Source organism: Danio rerio, chromosome 23 (assembly GCF_052040795.2).
Source record: "Danio rerio strain M-AB ecotype USA chromosome 23, GRCz13ab, whole genome shotgun sequence".
Lineage (NCBI taxonomy): Eukaryota > Metazoa > Chordata > Actinopteri > Cypriniformes > Danionidae > Danio > Danio rerio.
Genome location: NC_141043.1, coordinates 25,887,414 through 25,905,598, shown reverse-complemented (window position 1 = coordinate 25,905,598; position 18,185 = coordinate 25,887,414). Strand labels below are relative to the sequence as shown.

The 18,185-nt window shown below is 37.0% G+C and overlaps 1 protein-coding gene across 17 annotated transcripts in view; it reads right to left on the bottom strand.

Moving 5' to 3' along the window:
* rerea (arginine-glutamic acid dipeptide (RE) repeats a) overlaps positions 1-18,185 on the bottom strand; it is a 242,115-nt gene that overhangs the window by 39,588 nt on the left and 184,342 nt on the right. For 13 of the 17 annotated variants that reach the window (XR_015523491.1, XM_087307030.1, XM_087307036.1 and 10 more), the window contains 6 exons: positions 15,206-15,311; positions 14,316-14,412; positions 12,249-12,353; positions 2,970-3,018; positions 206-330; positions 12-111 (listed from right to left, as the gene is read on the bottom strand). Coding sequence is in view for 16 of the 17 variants with exons in the window: in XM_087307030.1 (XP_087163156.1) it covers positions 12-111; positions 206-330; positions 2,970-3,018; positions 12,249-12,353; positions 14,316-14,412; positions 15,206-15,311 (582 nt within the window). In the remaining variant the exon portion in view is untranslated. Of the gene's footprint in view, positions 1-11; positions 112-205; positions 331-2,969; positions 3,019-8,140; positions 8,282-12,248; positions 12,354-14,315; positions 14,413-15,205; positions 15,312-18,185 lie in introns of those variants that run through there. The other 4 variants (XM_087307041.1, XM_087307040.1, XM_087307043.1 and 1 more) reach the window with 1 other exon arrangement.

The window sequence follows — 18,185 nt, the reverse complement described above, 5'->3', positions numbered from 1 at the left end:
CGTCAACTTACAGTGTTTAATGCGTTAAGTGTAGTGTCGTCTCGTGAGGCGGCGAGGCAGCCGTCCTCTGTTGACCCCCCATCACACATCCCTGCGAACGCTGCCATGCTCCTGTCAAGCAGAAAAGAGGAATCATCGATTATGTTCAAGCTGACAGCAAAACAAACTGCACAACATGACTTAAACGGAGAAGACGGGGCTTTACCTGGCAGCCCGCAGGTACATGAGCAGGTCACAGTCATTGACCCCGGGCATCCAGACCAGTTCTTCATTCTCTGTCACTGTCTGACCTCCAGGAGAGGGAAAGGGCTGGAGCTCTGGCAGCTTGGCCTAATTTGGCAAAGAGCAAAGGGAACAGACAGCTGCAGTCAAAACACAAATAGCACTAGCGTTGAGAGCTAAATATCAATTTTCATATTCATTTAATCTCTACATGCATGAGTGATTAAAAGACCTCACTTAAATCAATATGTTGACTAAAATATTAAACTTTCCCTTGCATGTATAAGGTCCCATGGCGTTACTGTGGTGACCAATGACAGAAATGGCAGATAATCATATGGAATTTGATTACATTATTAATGTATTAAAGGCATTAATGAAGTAAAATATTCATTTTCATTTTTGTTTGTTATTTTACTCTAAAACACCTGCACTTGTTCTAAATGTGAGTTTTCTCAATAGAAAATATTATGAAAAATGTCAGAAATGAGTAGCTATTGACTTCCATATTATATGTTTAATAAGTCACATTAACTTGTGCATATGTATTTGTGTACTAAAAGTACTAGATCTTAGGTTATAGCTTTTTCATAATCTCAAAATTATTTTTTACTATGATAGTGGGGCCTTTATAAAGTACTTATGGCTATCAATATCTACAACTCTTTAAGATCAACTTGTACTAGGGCTGCACAATATATCATTTGAGCATCGATATTGCAATGTGTGTGTCCGTAATATACACATCACTGGATATGCAATGTTAAGTTGGGATAATAGTCCAAATGTCCAAAAACCACCAGTAAAACACACTAGATTTGTGGAATCACTGCAAAATTGAACCACAATGAAATATTTTTAAGGCTCGTGACTGTGAGCATTTTGAGAGAGTTTAAAACATTTTAGTTATGCATAAAGAAGTCTAATAAAGATTGAATAAATTATACGATGAAGACTGTGCAGTGTCATTTTACATTTGATTATTCAACTTCTGTAACTCTCTCCAGGAAATTGTTTATTTCACTCTGACATTTGCTCCATTGTGTTTATTTAGAACTGTAGTTTATCATATGTATATAATAAATTACATAAAATATATTTATATTTTACTTCCACACAACATCATCCCAATCCAACTAAAGTAATGCCTTTTTAGCTATTAAAGTCATCTGGTGAAATTGTATTTATTTATATATATATATATATATATATATATATATATATATATATATATATATATATATATATATATATATATATATATCAGAGAAAAAAAAATATTGCAATGTGAAATTTTTCCAATAGCATTCACCCCTAACTTGTATCCACTTTAATAGTTTGATTCTGTTTTTTTTTTTTTATGAAAATATTTTTTTATTTGGATTCCAACTCCTGCAGCATAAGTTATGTGTATTTCTAAGACAGAAGAAATCACTTAATACTAGATGTGTAGTGCTACAAAATTAGTTAGCTGCTAGAGCTTTTAAATGTCTGAAACCCTGTATTGCTTTTGAAAAAGGTTTATTAACCAAAGCTGCATTTAGGGCCGTGCCGATAAATGATATTATATTGAATAATCATGATAAAATTGATATTAAGAACAATGACAAGCTCTTGACTTTTTAAGCGGTATTGATCTAAGAGCCAATCAAACAGCAGAAATGTGCAACAGTGGCAATCTAAAAGTGTATCGAAATTGGAGATTTCACCTAATTTTTGGCCACCGAAAATTTATCAGCCGAAAATATGTTATGACACTTAATGGACCCTCTAATTTTTGTGGCTATAGTCATTGTTGGGGTACTCTTTTAAATCTGGTAGCAACTTATATTGAAATATATATTGTTCAATATGGAAAATAATTATGGAGATTGCATTTTTGCCATATTGCTCAGCCCAAGCTGTTTTTGTCTTAAAGTTTATATATATTCTACATTTATATATACTATATTTAGTATATATTCACACATAACATACTGAGTGGCTTAGAAAAGAATTAGCATGTTTTCACACATTTCGTGCACACTCTGTAGCAAAACTCCTTAAGCAGAACGTTTCCAGAATAAAACAAATCCTAAGACCAAACCTCAAAAGTAATTTCCTAAGACATAACTAACATTCAGTTATAAAGTCTTGCAGATGCATCTCGAGTTGAATCAATATCCATGGTGCGCTAACCTGTAATGGCCAGCCCGGCAGAACTTTATTACCGCAAACTTCATCTAAAGTCATTTGGTGCAACCCTGGGCAGTGGTCCAGCCACTAGTTTGACTCCATATGTTAGCTTGAACGGATCTCTGGGAGGATATACACTATAAAACATCTGACATTAATTGCTGGTGGTGTTCGGTCTTTTTCATCGTGTGCCATCTTCTTTAGCGATCTTCCTTTTGGCTTTTCAATTTCAGACCGCTGTGACCATTCCTAATTCCCATAAAACACTGCCGAATGTGTCTAATAAATCCCACACACTCCGAGCAGCCAATTTCCAAACGCACTATTCCATATGGCCACAGCGCTGCATGAAAAATCCATCAAGCATCATCTTTATTCCACTATTCAAGTTAAACCTATAGGTGACAGAGGACCAGCGGCAATATGCAAGCAGCGCTTGAGCTTGTCAATCAAGCCACTGCTTAATATGAGTTTCAGATATCTCTGTTCAATCCACGCCACAAGCTTTAATAAGCAGTGTCAGAGATGACAAGGTTTCAGATAACATGTTAAGCATTAGTAAAGAGACATACCTGGTGACTGGGACCAACTCGAATCTCCCCTTGTGTACTGTTTAATCGCCTGTAAGAAAAGAGAGAAGAGAAGACAAATGTAAAGCTTTGATGGTTTATGAAATGTCATAAAAATGACATTAAGCAGTTTTCCTTTAAGTATACATGTGTTGCACAATGAAAGCAAACATGACCATTTAAGGACATATTTCCATCAAATAAATAAAATGTTATTTACTCTATTAGGGATGCACAATATATCGGCGGTCATATCGTTATCGGTCAATAAATGCTGTTTTTAATGTTATTGTTGTTGGCCCGATGTCAAAATTAGGTCAATAACTTTAGGCCAATGGGTTACCATATCGGTGCATTCCTACTTTCTAAATGTCCTTACTAATTTAGCTGTAAAGTCCTTAAGTATGGCAACACTCTTAGTATGTAATATTGTCCATTATGAAAGATAAATGCCAAAGTATGTCCAGTTTTGCATTTTTTATTGTATAGTTCTGAGAATGCAAAAAGAATATTCAACATATTGATAAACAATCTTGTGATAGCAGTTTTAACATTGAGTTATGATTGAATTGCCTCTTGTTACAGTTAAGAAATAGTTTGATATTAAGCAGGAAATACTCATGGGCCAATGACATTACCACGTTGAAAGTAGTCTTCACATGCATATGACAAATCTGCAGTTTTGTAGTTGGCATAAATGCAATAGTTGTAGTATTTTCAAAAATGTGCACTTTATAACAATTTTTTTTAAAAAAACTAAACAAAAAAATAAATTCTGAACAATTCCAGCATTACGGATGTGACATTTGCAGTAAAACTCAAAACATAAATTCTAAGTATATGTTAACATTATATTGAAACATCAGTTTAAATTTTCCAAAACAATAAACCACAGATTTATGGGATCAGAAAAATATCAATCTGTAAAAAAAATTATATTTTAAATGAGGAAAATAAACATGCGTTATGGATGTGACAAAAAAGATTTGCGAATTTACAGTGTGCTGTACTTTGTAGACATTCAGTGAATTAAACTGCACAACCCAAAAGAAGCAATGCTAATCAAACGAATAAGAGTGGGCTCACTATAAAACAAAAATGATTGATTTTATTCTGTTTGACGTTTTTTGCATTTATGAGGGAAAAGCTTCATCATGGATGTGACACTTCCATTATGGATGTGACAGATATGAAATTTGCACTTGTGTGACTTTGGTAATCAAATACAATAGTTTGAAAACACTGATTGAGTAATTTGAGTATTTTAAAACACTTGCTTATACAAAAAAAATGTAAAAACTGTTTCTCTATTTTGGTGAAAACTCTTTCATGACAAGATTGACATTTGCATGGAATTGCTCTACAATAATAATTATTTGTTGATAATAACATTGTGGAAAGTACTTGGTTTGTAAAACACAAATCTATTAAATGAAACCAAAAAGTCCCGTCCTCAAATTAAATTTAGGTAACCTAAATAAAAAGCAATAAGCCAACATTAAATCTGTATGTCATATCAAAAATAAACCTCCTTACAAAATGTGGATTAAACCATTATATGAATACATTTAAGTTTTTGTTAATTCGGAATGATGTAAAGGTAAGTAATTGATGACTATTTTCATTTTGGGGTAAATTATCCCTTTCATACAATCGAAGCAGACATTAGTGATTCAAAATGTATTAGCCTGAAATGACCATCAGGCAATAACAGCCTTTAATCATCTTTATTTACATTTTTTACCCCTCTAAAATGATTTTTAATATGCTGGTGGTGCTTTTAAGGTATTATTCTGATCACATAATCACATTAATGCAAGATTCACATTAAAACACAATAGAGCCGGAGAGGAAATAGTGTGGTTTTAAACCTATAGACCGAACAAAGGCACAAAAGGTGGCGGACAGCACAGTTGACGGTTCCCATTGTTTTTGCGTGTGGTACACTACAAAAGACCCCTAAAAAGCCAGATGATGAGCAGGGGGAGAGGAGCCCTGAAATGGCTGCTGTTACAAACCCATAGCAGTAACCATGGCGACTACAATTTAATAATAGTGTTCGGATCTCCAGCTGCAGTGGATTAAAGAAAATGACAAGATGTTCCTTTTCAAAAGCCTTCCCCGCTCCGTTGCCACAGCAACAGCGGCGATTTTCATATAGCCAGGCACAGAGCAGGGCCCAGAAACTGTCACTATGATTTGCGTCCAGAGTAGCTCTCACTCCACCGCCGGGCTGACTGCCCGAACCTGGCTGCAAAGCGAAGAGAGGTTAGGGCCTCAAATCATATCCCCCTTCATCTGGGTACATTTCATAAACAAGCCCTCTCTTTCTCCCCACGGCACCATCCACTAAAAACACAAGCTCTGTCAATAGAGGAAATTCCACACGCCAACAAATATGGCAGACAGATGAGGAAAAAGCAGACAAGCCTGCATTAAAAGCTTTTTAGAACTGAGCTGTTTAAAGTTTTAAGAGTCTGATTATAATGCTTGTGACTCGTATAACGGAAGACAAATCCACATCAAATAAATCGCCAGGCAAGCATTATCGCGCTCTTGTCTGAAACTGAATCTGGTGTGAGATGATGGAGAAATCACTCGGCCAGGTTCCTAAATATTCTGCAGCCTCTGCATTTTTAGAGGATCTGAACTAGGCAGCAGAGCCCAGAACGTATAACACTAGCTAGCAATTGCTAATGCTACACTTACAGTTTTATCAGCAATGTTTTATTTTGAATTATACTTGTATGCTACTGGATGATTTTAATGAATTATTATGTACAGATGTGTACACTCGCACTAAGCTCTAGCAGTTTAATAGGAGAAATAGGCATGTATTAAATTAAATTTAATATTAATCTTTCCCTTTTTACTCTTAATATTACACTTATGTTCTTGGTTTGGGGGTTCAAGGTGGTGCAGTGGGTATCACGATCGCCTCACAGCAAGAAAGTCGCTGGTTCAAGTCTCTGCTTGGTCAGTTGACATTTCTGTGTGGAGTTTGCATGTTCTCCCCGTGTTCATGTGGGTTTCCTCCAGGTGCTCCAGTTTTCCCCACAATCCAAAGACATGCGGTACAGGTGAATTAAATGAGCTAAATTGGCTCTAGTGTATGTGTGTGAATAAAGAGTGTACTGGTGTTTCCCAGTGTTGGGTTGGAGCTGAAAGAGCATCCGCTGTGTAAAACATATGCTGGATAAGCTGGCAGTTAATTCCGCTGTGGTGACCCCTGATTTATGAAGGGACTAAGGTAAAAAGAAAATGAATGTTCTTGGTTTGTGAATTGTTGTTTTATTGATGTCTGAGCTTTTTCTATACTTTAAAACTCTGTCAAGAAACCTTGAGTTGTAAAAAGATGCCACAAAATAATACAAATTATTATAAATATAATTTTATAAACCACATCTATTTCAGTGATGGTGTTCAAGCCCTCCTGGGAAGTTGGCAAATTCTAATTATGTATGGTGTGAGATGGATTCATGTCACTTTAGTACCCGTTTTACATAAAACAAGAGTTAACAAAAATGTTTATCAAAATAATTTATCTTTTGTCTCTTTTATTTGCTTATAAAGTTTGCAAATTGTATTTCATCATAATTAAAATACTACAGATGATGCACTTGAAATAACAAAAACAACACTAATTCATTGAATCTAGCATAGTTGCTTATGGACATGCCCCTCAACTAAAATAGCTCAATAAACTTAATAAAATGAAAATATAATATATAAATGGAGTTAAAATATAAATATAAACAGAATATATAAAGAGTTTTCTATTTATTTACAAATACAACTTTTTGTTGCAATTCGAGCATAAAATAATATAAATACATAAATCCCAGGACAACTTGAATGCATGCTAAGATTAAAATCTGACAAGTGTGAGTGACATACAGTATGAAGTCATTTTCTGATTCCCTTTACACTTTATGGTTGAACTAAAAAAACTTTTAGGTCAGATGACAAAGTATAAAGGGCTCATCTGAAGCAACTGTTGTTTTTAATTTCTCGTGTGTCTGACTCAATATAGTGAAAGCAACATGTGTGAGCACTTATGAAGCAGCATTCCTTGGCTTAACATCCTTTCTATCAAAAGGTCAGAAAATTGAAGTGGATGGGCAAATGAAAAAAGTCAGCATGACATTCTTGAGTCACATGCCTTAAAACGTGTAAAGTGGAATATGTTGCATTTCTGTTTAAACTCTAAGTTATAAATACATAAAAGAAGTTCAAATGCAAAACCCTCTAAGTGCCGTCTGAAATTTTCCTACAAAATGAACAATTTTCTCGGCCTCCATTGTTTATGTTGAGTTATTTCAGTTTGAAGACCATGAAAAGAACTTATTCTTTGCCATAAAAGTGAATTTACAGATCCTGTACACTGGAGCCTGTTAAAATGCGCATTTTAGAAGAAAATTTCAGATGGGATTTGAAGGTTTTTGCATTTGAACTCATCATATTATAGTCCATAAAAACTAATAATCAACTAAATGTGCACTTAAAAGTACTCAAAATAAAATGTATTTGCAAGCATGTAAATTGCCTATTTAAAAACTGTAAACAACTATTTCTCAAGCATCATGTCCTGTAATTACCACCGTGCCTCCTTCTAGCACACGAAGAGCTGTCAACACAAGCACAACATGCTGCATATTTTGACTCGACCACGCGCACAGCAATCAAGCCTAGCCCCGCCTCCTCCATCAATATCCTCCAATCACCGCAAGACTCAAAGACACTCATAACACACTGAATAAAAACAGCCAGTCTCAACTTTATTTACACACCCACTAAGACAGCAGAGGCTTAGCGTTACACATCTAGAAGTGAGCACGAAGTACATTAACTCAATGATAACAGGTCCATCCTAATACGACCCTCTCTCCGTTAGATGCATCAATCTGATTCTGAAACAATAATGTCAAAATATCCGCGTCGGAGTGCGTGAAAGCCGCTTTCAATGCTCTGCCATGAAGGCACACTGCGTTGACGTTAGCACAGACGGCTAATGCTACTGACAGCAACACACAAACAACCGCTGTCAACGCGATTTAAAGCACGGACAGCTGTTTCTTCGACACAAACACGTATATAACATTACAACAAGCGCGCACAACATAGCATGACGCGCGCCGATCCCAGGACAGGTGAAGACGAGCATGCGAACATACCTGCGCGGACTGAACAGGTCGTCCATGTCGGAGCCAGAGCTGCTGTTTTATCGGACACGCTGAGGAATAAAAGTGTCCTCTCGCACCTATTTGTGCAGGTACTCAAAATGGAGGCTCACGCATTCAGGCAGCTTTTACACTGAGCTTGTGCCGTGACCGACAGACAGCACTGAGCATGTGCCGCGACCTCAGACACACACACATACACACGGAGGAATCACAGCCCCATCTCTCCTGCTCACACACACACACCATGCTGCTGCTGCTGCATACCAAACAAGCAGGAGGAGGGAGTCGAGAGAGGGCGATAGACTGTGATTGAGTGGGGGACCCGAGAAGGGGGTTTCTAACTGGCAACCGTGTGCTGCTGCTTTCTCTGTTTATCAGCATCAGCATCTTCTTTACCATCCCGACTCTCCGCGGGCTCCTAATGAACCCCATTATTGGAGCATCACGTGACGATGGTAATGGGACTACTGTAATGCTGCCTTTTTTCTTCCTGACACGAGCATTCAGGCCAGGATTGTAATACACAAAGGAATGGGGGGTTTTAACTATTCGTTCCAAAACTGGTATTTAATTAAAATATCACATTAGGAGAGTGACAATGATCCTTTCATACCTAATGTTTAAATGTACTCAATACACCCATCATCTGAAAATAAAAGCATTTATTTATTAAAAAGCCCCCCAAAAAGTAAGAGTTGAGCATTCAGGATGTAATAGTATATGATACTAAAAATATTATGTAAATTAACAAATTACTTGATTAAATAAATTTCATTTGGGAGTTTCTTTAAGTAAATCTGGAGCAGAAAATTTTTGCCTTATTTTGAGGCATGCAGCAATTCATCCATTTCGACATTAATTTACAGTCCTTTCAAATGCACAGGTATTTAAATAAATGATAACATGCATCTGTGAGAAAATATCAAAAGAAAAACATTTTAAAATTCATCAAATAATAAATGTTAGCTTGATAGCATAAAATCAGAATTCAAGGACTATTTATACTGTTAAATACATTTGTAATGTTATTTTAAAAGAATACAAACGTGTGTGCATTACTAAAAATCCAGCATCATTTTTACTATATACACCATTTAAAAGTAGCTTTTTATTCTGCAATGACACAAAAGTGACACAAAAGGCTCTACGATGTTAAAATAATGTTCTACTAAATATGAATACTGTTCTTTTGAATTCATTAAAGAATCAAGGCTATGTATTAAGCCTAGTCATGTTAAGCTGGTCATTCACAAAAGGATTTTTCTATAAAATAGAATTTATTCATTATTTTATACTCGGTTATATCAGCATATTTGTGATATTTTATTATATGTCAATATGATTTTTCTAAACTTTCTTTTGACACTATGCATTTAATAAATTTATACAAAATGACACTTTAGGGCTGTTACCAGTCACAAATCAGTATCAACAAAACTCATCATTGCACTTCAAAAGAAGCAGAATCTCCAGAAGTGGTATTTAGATGCATTTACACAAATATTTTGAAGCTCAAATCTATTAAAATGCATTTACAATAGCAAAATGAAAATCCATTAAATAATGAGCTTTGTGTTATAAATCATTTTAAACAAAACATAAATGGGAAAAAACAATTAAATTTTAAACATTAAACCATGTCTTAACACGCGGCCCAACAGGATTCCAGCCACACCTGCACAAAATGCAACGTGACATGACAGAAACATTTAAATACCAGCCACTGTACTCCTAACAAAAGGCTTTTAATCAAATAACACAAAGCTCTTTACCATTATTAACAGGCTACCGAAACACTAATGTTGTTGGTTTGCACTTGCCTTCATTTTCAAACAGTTTGCTATTTATTTTATTGTCAAGATCTGAGGTGAACTATCTGCTGCTGCTTTAGTATGGCAATAAATGTCAGGTAAAATGGCATTCAAACTCACATACTGTAGGTAGCATTTACACTAAATAAAGCTCATGAGGTGTACCTGAGGTGATCATTATCTTAGCTGTATGCTATTCTCTATAATGTCTCAGAAATAGAAATGTTTTAATTGGTGAAACAGTGTTAAATGCACAATACTTAAGTACTTAGAAACATAGGTGCATGTAATTATGCATAATTTATTGTTATAACTATAACTACATGGAACATGTAACAAGGACACTAGAGTGTTACTCTTCTCAAATACTTTAATCTTTAAACTGAAACCATCAGCAGTTAGCAAGTCATCATCTTAATGCATGAGTTAATAAATCTTTAATTTACACAATTCATTCAGACAATCAATAATGAAGTAAATGATCTTTCCTAATAGCTCTCTGACTTACTCCATTCAAACAGATTAATCATTCACTAAACAAATGTATTTGGAAATTTGCAGCTCTTCTGCTACAATCCTCTGAAACTTTCATTGGCAAAATGGTCTAAAATGGATTTCACTTCATTTGAACAACTTAGGCCCTGTTCATACCTGATATTAAGATGTGTTTTCGTTGATCAAATCATAAGTGGACAAAGCTAAGTAAAGCATTTTTTTGCTTTTCCCCTATTTAACCCTATCCAGAGATGGTCAAAAACACATTCAACCAGATTGCCCTTGTAATGAGGGTGCACATGTGGTCGTCTAAACAGTCCCTAAAGATTCTTCAACTGAGCTACTTCATAAAATAAATGGGACGAGCTGGAGACAAATTTAAACTGTCACTGATAGTCTTAGGTTTTGTTGGGTTAGGTTACAGTAGAGCTGCACGATTCTGGCTAAAATGAGAATCGCGATTTTTTCGCTTAAAATAAAGATCACAATTTTCTCACGATTCTATAGATGTAAAATAAAGGTATGACAAAACAAGCATATGGCACAACCTCGATAATAATATTATGTGTAGGTCTACTGGTTTCTATAAATAATTCTATTCTACTTATAATAATTATGATGTTGAATTATGTTTGAGATATATGCTTGCAATCTGTCATATTAGACAAATTTATTCACTGGTAAAATCAGACGTTTGCAATTATCAGACTATATTCAACAATATATAGGCTAGAGTACTTATGCTAACATTGTAAACATTTATTTTCATGTACAACTGTGGGTTCGCTATGAAAGAAAAAACATATCAAATGCTTGTCTTAACCATAACTCTAAAATGTGATATGATCATATCAATTGAAAGCACACTTTCGGTTTCATTGTGACGGCTAAGTGCTTATTCATAGTTCGCGCGGCTCGCAGCCATCAGCCTGTCATACTGAGCAGAGCAAAGACGGTTGAAGTTCTATCCACAAGAGGGCAACAGAGACCACATAATAAGCTCTTAAAGGAGAAAAACTCAGCATAATTTCAAGCTACAGCTGATCAAATCATTATAAAACAGGTAAGTGACATTCTATGTCAATTTCTCTCTTTTGTATGTTGTAGCATACCATCGTAATCTGCTAGCATTTGCTTTGGGGTTAATTATTGTGATATCCCGATTGCAACAGGGAAATACTGGGAAATGTCTGCAGACTGATGACATTTGATGCAGTTCATCCTTTTATTCTTAAAATGTGAGCAAAATCACCTGTTTTGACATCACTTTAGACATTAAGCTAGAGAATCATTCAAATACTAGCTCTAAAGAGATGTTGGTGAATTAGCAACAACTTCTGCTGTTCGTTCTGACCGTCAGCTGCAGATTTGAATAAATGGAGGTAGTTCCTCTCACAAAAGGATAAATGTGTGTGTGTGTGTGTGTGTGTGTGTGTGTGTATGTTACTATTGATTAAGTAAATGTAAGAATCTTCCTCTATAATTACATCAACCTCAAACATTGGAAGAAAACTTTACTCATATGTGCTATATATAATAAGAAAGCGATCAATTCTTTCAAAACGCAACTTTAGACCTCAAAGACAAGCTATAAAACAGATAAATATATCCTAAATCGAATTTATCCCCAAACTGCCCTCATTACCACTGGGCAATTTAAAGGGAATAGAGCAAAACCAGCAGCTGCATTCCTGATGTGAACCAAAACCTTTATTTGTGAAATCCCGCAACAGAGGATCAGAAGACAGAACACGCCTGAGGAAGGCTGATTATTGAAGTCAGTAAAGGCTTACCTGGTTTCTGGGTTATATCCTAAGATGTAGAAGAAAGAGTCGATTCTTGCTTTGAACTCCCTGGCAGCGAATATGTCAGAAAAGTGTGAAATGTTACATTTCCCCCTGCAAAGAAATAGAGCAAACAAATCAGTGTCACAGTGTGAATACACTTCCAGATCACAAAAAAATGTTTGGCAAAAAAAATATTTCCAGCCAAATGCTAAAAATATGTTACAACTTTTTGTAAACAATAATAAAAAATATATTAAACTAATAAAAAAACTTCAATTGTACCATAAGCCTAAAATAACACTGGTTTACAGAAAATGTGTGACTACTGACACATCTAGGATACTGATATAGGTTTCAAAGGAATCGTGCGGGTTACAGGATCACAATATTTCAGCACAGTTGTTTTATTAATGCCCTTTCCCTTCATCCTGTTAGACAAACAAAAGGTGACAGACACCATAGGCTTTTCAAACAATGCCGAGCCAACAAGCTCCACACAAATCATGACATTTTCTCTATCCACCTTTCTGCGCTTTCCATTTCCGACGTCAGGGGCTATCAAAATAATAGGCGTCTGTGTTTTTGCACTGGTTCAATACCTTGCTCATAAGATGAAAGGAACATAAGGTTTGGAGCAGGCATTACGACATGCTAGCGGAATTCATTGAGTTTATCTAAAGCCCTGTAATAAGTCAAATCAAAGAGCTCTCTGTGCAGCAGAAGTTGCAGCTAATTTGCCCTAAAATCAGTGGTTCAGCGCTGTGGCTCAGTGCAATGCCTCCAGATGGTTTCAGTTAAGAGAGAGGGAAAGAAAGAGAGAGAGAAAGAAGGGGAAAATATATCACATGGGTAAAGACAGACTGAGAAGGTCTTATTTCTTGACAATAATCATGCCTGTACTCTTTTTTTTCCTGAGCCTCATCGCAGAAAAGAGAGAGAGAGAGCAGGAAAAAAGAATTGCTTTGAGTAATGCTTTACATGCAGAATGGCTGTGAAATGGTGGTCTGAACTGAGACAGATGATCCCATAGTAAACTGAGGATCAAAATGTCTGTTTACAGCTCTTAAAGAGTACAGTCTTACTTCTCAGAGCATCTGTACCTGCCAAGAGTTACTTTAATGACCATAAATCATGAGATCTAGAGCTGGTTTTTAGATTTAATATGCACAAATTATTCATCTAATCTAGTTTCATCAGCCTTCAGTAGACCTTAACATGTTACATTTGCATTTTATAATTTGATAATCAATTAGCATTTTAGAAACAGTGCTAGCAGAAGTCTACCTTAATACTCTTTTCAATGTTTTATTATACTTTAACAATATACTACTTTAATATTAATTTTAATATATTTAGTATTTTAATTATTAGCAAAACTGAAAATTATAGTAAGTTTGATTTATTTCCATGAATCAGTTCAAGCCTTAATGATCCACTTCAAACTCAAGACACATACTTGAATGCATCATACAAAAAAACAATATGATTCCTAAATAATAATATTAATAATAGCAATTATTATTATTGCTGTTTTTTAGCTACTTAAATGAACATAAAAATAATAATTAATAGCATATATAACTAATATTGTTATAAGTGGTAGTAGTAGTACAATTTATAAATAATATTAATATTATTATGTAATGCTGCATTGTTACATGTAAATAAATATTCAATTTAAATTAAAAGTCTAAGAAAAATCTAAGAAATATACATGTTTAGTGAACAAAACCTACTTTTGTGTAAATATTTATATGTATATATATTTATTGATATGATGAATGTATTCATGTAAATTTGACAAGAAAAATAAACAAAGTTCTTCATTTTGTTACAGATTTAATTTGTGTAAATATATACATACTCATTTACATCTTTGACAAGTATCAAAGCACAATTTTTTTTTGTATTACTTTTTTTTTACTTTTATTATAATTTTGAAGATGTTTAAAAGAGATCTTGCTTATTGATTAGATGAACAATTAATTCAGCAAGTAAATATACTGCTGTGGTTAAATCAATGAATTCCTGACCACATTTGAATGTAATTGAGTCTGTGTGTGTGTGTGTTACCTGAGGGCTGCAGCATGATAAGTGTCCACATAGTCTGAGATGAAGAGCTCTCTGCTCTTAACCACGGGATCGGTAATAACCAGCTCGCGACCAGAGTCTGCGGAAAGAGACAGAACGCAGACAGAGCGTGAGAGGCATCCAGACTGTTGCTAATAAAACGTGCGCATGTAATAAACGCAGACGAGACACAAAAGAACCCAGACAGATGCACATACACTCGCTCACCAATGAAATATGATAGTCAGTTATAGACTCATACCAAAACATTAAAAATTGGGTGGGAAATAAAAACAATAATAAAAGGCAATAGAATTAAGCACATTAAACTATTTGCATTTATTTAACGTCACAAAGTAAGACACAGACAGTGTTGGATGAGCACTAATCTTCAGATAGTATAAGGACAAAACAAAACAATGGCTGCCGTGTCAGAGGAGTCAGTGGTGCAGCAGGTGGTGGCGGCTGCTCTCCAGCGGGCTGGCAGAGACGCAGGCCTTCTTAATGCTTTATTAGAGTGCGCTGTGAATCAAAGTGCCAAAGCCCCGGCCCGGCAGATGCCCCCCAGCCTGTTATTACAGCCTGATGTGTGTATCAAGCTCAGATTTGCTGCTGATAGTCAGGCGAATGAGAGCTCGGAGGGCACATTACACTGAAAGTTATTTGCACTTCACGGCCCCGCTGCTGCTCTTGAGGGAGCGTTACCAGGGAAACAAGGGCAGAAGGGCGCTATTTTTTTTAGAATCCTCATTTATTTGAGATGCCATTCTCTATGAAACTTCACAAACCAATAACCAGGGGTGGTTACATAAATGATAGGACTCTTCATTTTTTTTCCTTTTCTTTTACACCCAACCACCCACACACACACACACACACACAAACAAACATACCGTTTTCATTGTTGCGGTCCTGCACCAGGTGCTGGTAGACAGAGTCAGGTACCTCAGACTGACGGTAGTACCATTTCACATTCATCAACAGATGGTCCCGTTTACTCTGAAAGAGAGAAAAAAAACATTCGGTAAAATAAACAGGCATCGTTTGTTTGTTAACAGCGTCGCAAATTGGGCTCTTGGCAAACATGAGCCTGTGCCACCACTGGGTTTATAGTTCTAGTCGTCCTGTGCCAAAAGCCCTGGGTGGAACCAAGTCAATTAAAAAGGGATTGAAGGCTTTTAATTTTTTAATAAACTAAAAAGCTCCATGGCCATGTGTGAAAGCGAGGGAAAGTCTGACGGACGGTGCATATTCAGGCAAGTAAAAATTTCAAAAACAAAACAATGAGGCCAGCTTTGTCTAGACTTCTTTTTTTTCCACAGCTGCACTTTGAACTCTGCCACCCGCTGTCCATCTTGGGGACTGCAAGCGGTGCATCTTGCTGCAGTATCACAGAACGACCAGCAAGTGGCAGCACTGAGTCACGTCCAGACCTCCCAGAGGTGCTTCCAAGAGGGGCCAGAGAGAGGGAAGAAAAGGGCAAAGCACTGTTTTTTTTTATTCCCTGACAAGAAATATTTATTATCCTCTCACATGAAGCCAACTGACCATTCAAATGGTTTAAAAGGACATTAAAGAAACCACAGCTCAGCAGACGCTGGCGACAAGACCCTCGGAGCAGCAGCCAGAAATCACAGTCATCTTTAACATGACTACAGATTACCACATTCCCCACAAAAGGCCGAGTGTGTGCCACTGCGCCAGCCTACTAAGAGAGAGAGAGAGAGAGAGAGAGAGAGAGAGAGAGAGAGAGAGAGAGAGAGAGAGAGAGAGAAAAAACACAGCTAGGGTGGATCAGAGAGCCAAGGGTCTTTTTTATTGAAAGCCTGATTCACTTCATGCAGCTCTGGCTTCTCGAAGGGGGGCGAACAGAGGGCTGAGCTCATTGTTGAGATATTTCAAGACTCCTGCTACCTTTACTGAGGTCACTGGAAAGAGCGTAAATGAAGTCGACTATCTGCTGAACAGTTCAGAAAGAATGCAATGCTTTAAAATAATGACTCACAAAAGAATGGTGAACGGAAGGGTTCATCCTTGAGGTTAAAGACCATGAATAAGAGGAATATGGGCAAAATAAAAATGTGCGCCAAGTTCACAGGTATGGTTGAGACAGTTAAAACCCAATTTAATTTTGGATTAAAGGCGCTCTCTGTATCTGGGCCACTTGTATGTGTCATCAGAAGTGTTGTCAGTGCTTATTACACCACAGATGGGGAGACAACCTGTGCTCCTCCGGGGGATTTCAGTGCTGTGAGGATGGAGAGTCGAAGCTGTGTGGTAGTTTGAGCACTCCTGCTTTAATTTACAGCATTAGGAATACGTTTAAACATGCACAAACCTCAATAATAAATGCATAGGCTGGCGTTTGAGACGATATTTGCAAAGTCCAAACAGATCCCTATGTGGGACATTTCCCTGTCGCTGCACTAGAGCTGGAAATGTCTGTTTCATTATCGGACCCTAATTATGTTTGCATGTTACACTGAACAGATCACTGCGCAGAATCAAATTATCAAGATAAGCACTCTGAGGCAGAGAGAGGCAGCCGAAAGGAGGCAGCGGTGAGGAGCCCATTACAATTACAATGCTGAATTGATTAGTGACATTCCACACAGCAACCCCACCTCCCTGCCGGAGTCGCTCCTCATCCGGCTGATCCCAGAACAGCTTAAAGCCAGCTCTCCAAACACATGACTGAACTGAGACTGCTCGAGGGCCCTGTCGGCTCACTTATAAACTGGGTCTCAGTCAGCGAAGGAGACACTAAAGGGAGAGATTTCCTCTCCATCAGAAGAGCAAGACATTTCAGAGGGGAGTGGGGGTCTGCACGCTCTTTTCTTCACTCTTTATCCCATCTCTGAGCTTTAAATGTGAGGGTCACAGTGTAATCAACAGAAATGACTCATTTAAAAAGGATAATTTAAGGTATATATAAACTATTCACATTTTATATACATTTAATAATATAATATAGGAATATATGAACATGGATCCATATACACGCACTAAATCTTTATATATATATCCACCAATATCCATCATATTTAATTCAAACAAGCTTACTATGGTGCATAACACTTTATGCTCGCACAAACACACACACACACTATGGATATAAGTATGACCTATAGAGGGCAGAAGAGAGAAAAGGGAAGTGTTGAAGGAGGCAGGGCGAGACGAAGAGCGCAGGCAGCACTAATTACAGCACAGCCACAGTAAGAGTCCAGTGAGAGTGCTATAAGAGGCTGAAGCTGGACTTTACGAGGTCTGGCCAGAGGGAGAACAGAGCAGGGTGGAGTTTACCAGGAGTGTTAAGCAGACTACACCGGCACGCCAACAGCTGGGCTTTCCGCAGGGAGCTACCGGCCTAATAATAACCTGATGTGTGGCACACATCACAGAGAAAAGATGTGTGAGCACTATTCATTAGTGATGTGAGAATTAAAGAGCTGCACACAGAAGCGGGGGCTCTTGAGCCATGCTTGGACGGAGAACCAAGGTGGTAATGAGAGGAAAATTACACCAATCGAACGCTTGTGCACATGACGTTTGAATTAGTCACGGTTTATTACATGCTATTGCTGAAGGTACCAACACCGATGCGGCCGCCATGGCAGAACCTCCCGCCCTCTGACCTGCCGGCTGACATTTTGTCTCTTTAGCGTAATCATTAAACAAGGCGGCAACTGCGGCAATGCTGGAAGGTCTTATCTGTTAACATAGGCAGCTTGAAGCGGTCACTATAACAGAAGACGGTGAAGCAGCCGCAGCCCTCGTGCTCTCTTCTCCCATAGCTAAGCAAAGCCAGACCCTGTAGCTCTCCACCTCGAGCACATTAACAGGAAACGGGTGTTTATTTTCGATTTCAGTGTT